This window comes from Sturnira hondurensis, unplaced genomic scaffold (assembly GCF_014824575.4).
Source record: "Sturnira hondurensis isolate 20B ecotype Veracruz unplaced genomic scaffold, ASM1482457v3 Scaffold0003166, whole genome shotgun sequence".
Lineage (NCBI taxonomy): Eukaryota > Metazoa > Chordata > Mammalia > Chiroptera > Phyllostomidae > Sturnira > Sturnira hondurensis.
The window spans coordinates 5209970-5219504 of NW_028075797.1; the positions used below are offsets into that span (position 1 = coordinate 5209970).

Below are 9535 nucleotides of genomic sequence, written 5' to 3' on the forward strand. Positions count from 1 at the left end.
TTCTTACTGAGATTTAACTTTTAATCTTCAGAGAAATGGAATGCTCGGATTACTGATCTACGCAAACAAGTCGAAGAGTTGTTTGAAAGGAAATATGGTAAGTCTAAACGAAAGCGTTCTTGTAATATTTTGTTTATGTGCGTCCTTTGACATTTTTAAAATGGATTGAGTTTAGAGAGAGGAGGGAAACATGGATTTCTGGTTTCACCTGTTTCGGCATTCATTGGTTCATGCTTGCATGTGCTCTGACCAGGGTTGGAACCTGCAACCTTGGCATATCCGGACAACACTAGAACCACCTGAGCTACCCAGCCATACCCAGCCAGGGCTTGTTCATAGGTTTTTAACAATGGAGTCACTGATGATCTAATGTGAGAAGGTCCAGCTCTGTTAGTAAACGGTGCCTTACTTACCTATCTGCCCCTCGAAAGATTATTGGATAGTGTCTGTCCAGATATTACAGTCTGTTTCTAGATTTCTTCAAAGCTTAGAGAAAGTTTTTTTCCCTTTAGGTTTCAATAAGCATTTCTTTTAAACTTTCAGCATGTATATTTGGGAGTTTATTTATATTCAAGGGGGGAAAGTAGGTTTACAGTTGTGAGTATGTGAAAGAATTTATTCTTTTTTTAAGATTGTATTCATTTCATTATTTTTATGGAGAGGAGCAGGGAGGGAGAAAGACAGGGAGAGAAACATTGGCGGTTGCGTCTCGAATTCCCCCAACTGGAGACCTGGCCTGCAACACAGACACATTCCCTGACCGGGAATAAAACTGACAACCTTTCGGTTTTCAGGGCGACATCCAACCCACCGCGCCACACCAGTCAGGGTCAAAGTTGATTCTTGTATTTACTAATAATTGCTTGTCTATCACACAAACAACTGTAAACCTACTTTTTCCCCTTCACCCATAGATGTTGCAAAGTCCTGGATCTTAGAGATTTAAGATTACTTTCTTAAATAATAGTCTGTCTTAATCTGTTGTGTTAAATTTAGTATTCATGTAGATGTTCTTATTTTCTCATCTTGATATGTAACTGGCTTTAAGTTAGATCACAAGTTCTTTATTTTACTATTCTATACTTTATATAGTAGCAAAAGAAACAAGCAGTTTGTCATCATCTGATGGTATATATCAGATGCTCACCTAAAAAGTAGTGACAGCCCCAGCAGGTGTGGCTCCGCGGGTTGAGCATTGTCCTGTAACCAAAGGGCTGTGAGTTCAATTTCCCGGTCAGGGCACATGCCTAGGTTGCGAGTTCATCCCCTATCCAGTCAGACACTTGTGACCCCTGGTCCAGATGTGTACAGTCCCCTGTCTGGGTGCATACAAAGGCAACCAATTGATGTTTCTTTCACAGCAATGTTTCTTTGTCTCCCTTCCTCTTTCTCTCCAAAAAAAGCAAATGAGCCCTGATGTGGCTCAGTGGATTGAGTGCTGGCCTATGGACCAAAGGGTCGCTGGTCTGGTTCCCTGTCGGGGTACATGCCTGGGTTGTGGACCAGGTCTCCAGATGGGGGCCATGAAAGGTAGCCACACACCGATGTTTCTATCCTTCCCTTCCCCTCTCTCTGAGAATAAATAAATACATCTTTCTTTAAAGGTTTTATTTATTTATTTTTAGAGAGAGGGGAAGGGAAAGAGAAAGAGAGGGAGAGAAACTCAATGTGTGGTTGCCTCTTTTTTTTTTAAGATTTTATTTATTTATTTACCTTTAGAGGGGAAGGAGCGAAACATCAATGTATGGTTGCCTTTTGTGCGTCCCCTGCTGGGAGTTGGCCTGCAGGAAACCAGCCTGCAACCCAGGCATGTGCCCTGATGGGAATCGAACCACGATTCTCTGGTTCGCAGGCCCGTGCTCAATCCATGTGTGGTTGCCTCTTGCATGCCCTCTACTAAGGACCTTGCCCGCAACCCAGGCATGTGCCCTGACTGGGAATCGAATGAGCAACCCTTTGGTTTGCAGGCCCGTTCTTAGTCCACTGAGCTGCACCAGCCAGGGAAATAAATACATCTTTAAAAAATAAAAAATAAAAAGCAAATGAAAATGTCCTCATGGAAGGTGGTAATGATAATAAGAAAAGTAAAAAAAAATAGTAACAAGTATTTTCAAATACATGTTTTGTTGTCATTATTTGGAGCATTCTTTGCTATCAACTGTAAGTAATATTGTGTAATATACTGACTTAACTTGGAAATCTAATTTCTGTGGTACTATTCTGTATGACTGAGCTTTTCTAGGTATTTAAATGATAAACCACATTGGCATTATTTACTTTAATGAACTTGAAATTAACATTTCTCTATTTATCATGAATGAACCTCACAATCTAGAATCGGAGTAAATTTAATGATGACAAATTTACTTTGTTAAGTTTTCAGTTGTTTTTTCTCTAAGATCCTCTTAGTATTCATCTCCTTTTTCTTATTTATTCATTCATTCATTCATTTTAGAGAGAAGGGAAGGAAAGGGAGGAAGAGAGGGAAGAGCAGTATCAATTGGCTGCCTCTGCACACTCCCAACTGGGGACTTGGCCCACCATCCAGGAGTGTGCCCTGACCGGGAATCCATCTGAGGACCTTTCAGATTGCACTCAGTCCACTGAGTCACACCTGCCCGGGGTTATCTTACTTTTCAGTGGTCAGAGTGTTTTGCCAGTGATGTTAATTGGTCCACTTCAGAACAAATACTGGCCCTGACCAGTGTGGCTCAGTTGGTTGAGCATAGTACTGCGAAGTGAGAGACCACCAGTTCAGTTCCTGGTATGAGCCTGGGGTGTCGGGGGCGTGTGAGAGGCAGCCAATGGCTGTTTCTCTCCCTCTGTTTTTTCCTCCCTTCCCCTCTCTCTAAATATAAATAAATGAAATCTAAAAAAAGGAGGGGTAAAAACTGATAACATGTTCTACACAGGGAGCAGTATAACATGGTGATTTAAATGTGAATATGATTTTCAGGTGTAGTATATCAACAAAGATGTTACATCTAACTCATTATTAGTAAGTAATATGGTAGACTTGAAACTTTAGTACAAGTATTAATATGTAGCGAATAGACTTTTGTGTAAAATACCAGCAAACAATTTTTGGACTATTCTCATGGTAATTCCTGAGGGAGGAGAGGTTGAGTGGAATCCATGGGAGTCGTGTTTGGTTTGGGGCCTTCTGGGCAGGGACAGAAGCATCTCCGCTGTTCTTTCAGCTACTAGAATGCATTGTAGGTGGCCGTGATGTGTGAGTTAAATGAGATGGAAGCCTTTGAAAGAAAAATGGAATGTGTATGGTATGTGTCTATTGTCATAGAAAATTTGGCGTTGTTTGACTTAGTGACAAAAAGCTTAACTGTGGAAAATTTAATACTAACTATAAATGTGCCTGTATTTGCCCTGGCTGGTGTAGCTCAGTGGATTGAGTGCGGGCCTGCGAACCACATGATCGTGGTTCGATTCCCAGTCAGGGCACATGCCTGGGTTCATGGCCTGTGCCCAGCAGGGGACTCATGAGTGGCAACCATACATTGATGTTTCTCTCCTTCTCTCCTTCCTTTCCCCTTTAAAGATAAATAAATAAATCCTTTTAAAAAATGTGCTTGTATTCATGAACATACTAATAGTTCTTAATTCCTTTTTATCATGAAAATTTCCAAAAGAAAACAAAAGTGAAAAATATAGGCTCTTTATATATTTATTACTCAAGTTCAACAGCCTTGAACATTTTACAGTATTGTTTTTGTCCTTTTTTGTCCCATGTCTTTTTCATGCAAGAATATTTTAAAACTCCTGTGTCCCAAATATCATGTAATTTCACCTCCCAAAAGTTTGTTTCAAAGAGGGAGTTGGGTGAGAAGAACGCATTGTCTTAATCTCAGTTCTCTTCTCACATATAAAAACATTTAATACCCAGTGATACTTAAATGTCTGCTATTCAGAAAAATTGACCCTTTATAGTTTGTTTAATAAAATGAAGGTCTACTCATTATAGTGTATTCTTTTTTAATTTAAGTATAGTTAGCATACATTACTATGTTAGTTTCAGGTGTATGGCATAATGCTTTGACATTTATATATTATAAGGTGACTATCACCATGATTATTATCTGTCTGTCACCATATAAAGTTACTGTGATATTATTGAGTGCATTTGGTTCTTATCACTCCCCATGCTTTTCATTTTTGAAGCTGTTGTATTATTTTCCTGTTGGGTAAATAAATCTAGCAGAGTTTTCAGTTAAATCTTCTGTTTCTGTGTTTTTAACTTCTTATTCCCTTGTGTTCTAAATGTTTAAAAAATACTCCTCTTTCACCACATATTGTGTGCATTAGCTGAGATTAACTGACATGTTCTTCTGGGTTCATTTTTGGTTCAGATTCAATAGAAAGTCTGACTATATCTTCATTACTGCAAAATATAGTTTAGTTCATTGTAGATTCAGTTACATAGAGCATTGTCATCTTTAGTGTTCTTTTCCTTTTAGTTCTTTCTGTACTATTTTGAATTATAATAAGTGGAAGTAAATACAAAGTTTTGTAAAAGTTCCAGAGCAATACATATTCAACCATTTTGTGCTTAATCCTTGTCATTTAGTGATTTTTCTCTGTCTCTTTTTATCCCTAAAGCTCAAGCTATAAAAGCCAAAGGTCCCGTGACGATCCCATACCCTCTTTTCCAGTCACATGTTGAAGATCTTTATGTGGAAGGACTTCCGGAAGGGATTCCTTTCAGAAGGCCGTCTACTTACGGAATTCCTCGCCTCGAGAGAATATTACTTGCAAAGGAAAGGATTCGTTTTGTGATTAAGAAGTAAGACTTCTGGACTTTCCTTTTTGTTCATGATTAGTGCGTTTTTTAAAATGCTGTTGTCAAACATTCAGTCACCAGGGCTAAATTTAAATCAAGTGTAATTATTATATATTGTTTTAGTTTCCACCTGTCAGTGTGTCTGTGTCAATCATGCCCGAGTTGGGTTTTGGAACCTGAACACCTGTAGTTCCTGATTGCATACAACTGTCTTTCTCTTTTCCAATTTCCTGCAAAATATACTAAAGGAAGTAGTAGTACAGTAGTACTGTCTTGTTTTTAGGTCTCAGTTTTTAAAGCACATATCGAAATATATATAAACTGTAGGATTCAAAATAAGTGAAACAGTACAAGCCCTGGCTGGTATGGCACAGTGGATTGAGCACTGGCTGTAGACTGAGAGGTCGCTGGTTCGGTTCCCACTCAGGGCATATGTTCCTGGATTGTGAGATCCAGGCGCTTGTTTGGGGGCCTGTTAGAGGGAAACACAGGTTCATGTTTCTCTTCCTGTCTTTCTCCCTCCCATTCCCTCTCTCTAGAAATAAATAAATAAAATATCTAAGAATAAATAAATGAAATAACACAAGTAACAATGGGAGGAAAACTAAGATAGTAAAATGCTATAAATTGTTTAGCATTGACATAAAGCCTATGACAAGTTTTTTAAAAATAATTTTAAAAGATTTTATTCATTTATTTTTAGAGAGTGGGGCAGGGAGGGTGAAAGAGAGAAACCTCTGTCCATTTCCTTTCATGTACCCAAATGGGGGACTGAACCCACAGCCCAGCTGTGTGTCTGAAAAGAGTCAAACTGGTGACCTTTTGCTTTACAGGACAGTGGCTCAGTGGATTGAGTGCCCGCCTGTGAACCAAAGGGCCACGTGTTGGATTCCCAGTCAGGGCACATGCCTGGGTTGTAGGCTAGGTCCACAGTTGGAGGCCCCGTGAGAGGCAACCAAACACTGATATTTCTTTCCCTCTCTTTCTCCCTCCCTTCCCCTCTTGAAAAATAAAAAGAAAAAAACATTTTTAAAAAGATAGGTATAATTTGTTTTTAAGTACAGAATTGGGATTGGATGTATAAAGGTTTCCATTTTAAAATGACAGCCACATCATACATTTTAGATTTTTATATTCTCTTAGATTCTATTGAGATTATAGTAAAAGGTTAAAAAACTAGGAGGACATTTGTCAACAGATGCCTACAGTGCAAGTGTACTGACACTTCATTCATGAGACAAGTACTAGATATCCTTGTAAAAGGGAACAATTGGAGGATAGTTCTCTAGGAAATATGAAATGTAATTGCTAAAGTAAAATTTTCAATGAAATTGGATTACAAGGGTTGTTAGTCTTGTAAATTGTAAAGAAGGTTCTGTCTGTGAGACAGAGAAAGGATATACTGAGTCATCTAGTGCCATCGGACTTGAAGTGAAAAGAGAAGGAAAGTATCAAAAATGAGTCCCCTCATAAAATGTCAGTGCCCTAAGGACCAGGGGGGAAAATCATTTGGTTCTAGAGGGTAAACCAGGTCATCCATAAAGAATGAAGCCACACTGATGAAAAACCTACTTTGAGCAGGAAAGATGTGGTACTGCTAACTAAGCAATATCTTTCTGAGTTCCGGGTCAAGGGATTTGAACCTCAGATTCCATAGCCAGCCAAACAAATATGAAAGCAAATAGAAATTTTTCAGCCTGGAAAAGGAAAGACAGCAGTTAGGGTTTCTGTGGAGGTAAACGAAATAAAACCCTTATTCAAATTAGGTCAGTAGAGGGAGTTGCTTATCTCATGTAGCAAGGAGACCCGAGATAGGATGATAGTAGGACTTGTGGCATTTGGCTTTGCTTCTGCTCTTTTCTAGAGTCCTCCTTTTTTCCAAAGGTTTCATTTATTTGTTTTTAGAGAGAGGAGACAGGGGAGAGAATGAGGAGAGAACCATAGATGGGTTGCGTCTCACAACGCGACCCAGACACGTACCTGGACCGGCAGTTGAACCAGCCACCTTTCAGTTCACAGGCTGGCGCTCAGCCCAGTGTGCCACACCAGCCAGGGCTTTCCTTCCTTCTTTGGATAGTTTCCTTCGACTGGTCTTGAGCTCGATGCAGCAGTCCAGGCATCACAGCTAGATATATCTCTGAAGGAGAGGCAGTAGCTACCTATGTTTCTTTGAGAGCAAGGACACCTTGGGCTATGGCCTTAATTCTCTGGTGAGAATTGTGTCAAGTGCTTGTTCCTCAGCCAGGCACAGGCATGGGAAAGGTAGTGTCTGGCTGGGTGTAGGTCAAGTAGTACTCACCCCCCAGGGAGTGTGTATGGGTTTGCTTCTCCTTAAGGGTGTGGCTTTCACTTTAAGTTCTTCTATTTCCAATGAGTCTCTGAACCAGGATCATATTATAACTGATTGTCATTTAGCTATAAACGATAACGAAATAACATTAGTGAGCCAATAGTCATATCATTTGCAAAAGCTTCTAGTGCATTTCTCTAATAATGCTCTAGTAGTGTTGAGTAAATGGAGAAGGTCACAACAACCTTCAAGGTCACAACCAACAAGGTCACAACCTTGATTAAAAGGAACAACTAAGCAAGCTCACCTGTCTCTATTTGCATGAGATAAGGAATGACTCTTTTTAAAAGGATTTAGCTTTTACAATGGGAAAGGGGCGGAGACTTACCTTAAGATGATAGGTGAGCTATTGTCCACAGAGAGGAACTTGTTGCTTCTAGAATTTTTTCCCCAGTAAACTGTAGTTAACATTTATTAGTTTCTTACAAAAGTGAGCAAAAATGGCTTGTTCTAAGACCCTCACCCTAGCCAAGAGCCAGAAACAAGACCCCCCCCCCCAACGTTAATATATTAAGTGTATTGTTTTAAGAATTCTTTTGTACTGTTACTTTATAAGATATTTTTTTACTTGATAGAAATTTGAAGTGTATTTTTAGTACCAAATAAAGACAATACATAAATTTACAGGTTTTGATTATGTTTGCTAATCTTTTCAAAGCATGTAAAACGGTGTTTGGATGTTTAAATGTTTATGCAAGCTTATCATATGGTACTTGATGCTCTGCATAATCAGCTTCACATCTTTTCAATACACTCGGGTATGGGAAACCATCATTCACATTTGGAAAGGACTGTGTAAACCCTTTTCCCAAAGGTTAATGTGGTTAGTCTTGATAAACATAAACTAGTTTGTTTATTTAAAAGGGTAATTTCATAGAGTTTAGCAAATGTTTTCTTTCACTTATTAGTGTTGATCAAATATTGTGTGTATATCATTGACTTCATCCTTTATTAGTTTCTCTCATTTCTGGGATTATTGTTTATATAGATATGGCTATACCTGTTTTTGCCATCTCTTCCTCCATGTTTACTCCCAATTACCTTAGGTCATTACAAAAAGTAGAGTGATACAGGATATGGAAGTTAAGATTGTAAAAATTATGTGATTTAAAAATTATGTTTTATGGTCTGTTTATTGGGAAAAATTCTTAAAATCAAGCATATTGTCCTGCAAATGGTAGTATTGGAATATATGTAGGATTTTTATCATTAATTTATATGATGTCTGTCTAGAAAGTATCCACTATGTAATATGAAAAATAGAGGCATTTACTGAAGAAAATACAAGAAACATTGTATATAGGACGATGATGTCTCAGTCCCCTTCAGAGTCAGCACCTTGGGATCTCACACAGGTCTCCCAGCATCTCTTCCACTGTGTAAACACTACAAAAAACCCTTTGTTGGAATTACCATCAGCCTCCCCTTAGTATTTTCCTGAATCTCATTGATGGTCTGAAATCACTTCCCTTTCAAAGGTGATCTTAGTTTTGGGAAAAGCCAGAAGTCACAGGGCACCACATCTGTGCTCTAGGGGGGCTGAATCACCTGGGTGATTTGAAGTTTCACCAAAAAACTGCACGAGATATGATGCTTGAGCAAGTCCATTGTCATGATGAAGCTGCCAATCGCCAGTTGCCCATAGCTGCAGCCCTTTATGTTCCCATCTCTCACTGATAAAGAACAGTGAGGTGGTAGTAGCATTCCCTCTTTATTGTTTGGTCTGAAGGGGCATACTCGTGATGGACAACACATTTCCAGTGGGAAAAAATGGGGGTTAACATGGTCTTGATCTTTCTGCTATTTTGCCATGCTTTCTTCAGTTAAGGAGAGCCAGGTGCCTTCCGTTGGTATNCAGGGGTCAGTCTGTTGGTCACTACGGCACCCCCAGGGCCCTGCTCAGGGCCTGAAATGCAGGACAGACCTAGGCACTGTGGTCCAAATCAAGAGCCAGGGTCTTTAAGTGGGTCATGAAAGCAATGACACAGAAGAGCAAACGTCCCAGCACATCACAAACAACAAGGCAAGAGGTGTCCAACGTCGGTCACAGACACACTCAAAGGGACTGGCGGTGTGTGGCAGTATGGCTTTGGCCTCATCCTGGCCCCAGCCTGCCTTTGGGTTGTGGGTAAACACTGGTTTCAGCAAAAGGCCAGTCAGCAGCTAGCCAAAATATGGACTGGGCTCACTTCTAAATGTTTATCAAATGTATTTCTTCCCCGAGGCTGCAATATTATCAAAGTTCAAAACCCAGAGTATTAAGGATGCCAAGGGCATTGACAGACCACAAGTAAGACGTGCTAACGGGCCAAGAGGCAGCCAGGCGCCACGGCAGGGGCCTTCTGTGGCACGACCAGATGCGAGGTCTGCCTGCCTGTACGCTTGAGGCT

At 39.8% G+C, this 9535-nt stretch overlaps 1 protein-coding gene across 7 annotated transcripts in view; it reads left to right on the top strand.

Annotated features, from left to right (window-relative positions):
- Positions 1-4857, top strand: part of LOC118984032 (general transcription factor II-I-like) — an 83407-nt gene extending 78550 nt beyond the window's left edge. For 2 of the 7 annotated variants that reach the window (XM_037041745.1, XM_037041751.1), the window contains exons 14-15: positions 32-97; positions 4615-4856. In XM_037041745.1, the coding sequence (XP_036897640.1) occupies positions 32-97; positions 4615-4802 (254 nt within the window). In that variant the 3' untranslated portion in view covers positions 4803-4856. Of the gene's footprint in view, positions 1-31; positions 98-4614 lie in introns of all 7 variants that reach the window. The other 5 variants (XM_037041746.1, XM_037041749.1, XM_037041748.1 and 2 more) reach the window with 5 other exon arrangements.
- Positions 4858-9535: the final 4678 nt, after the last annotated feature.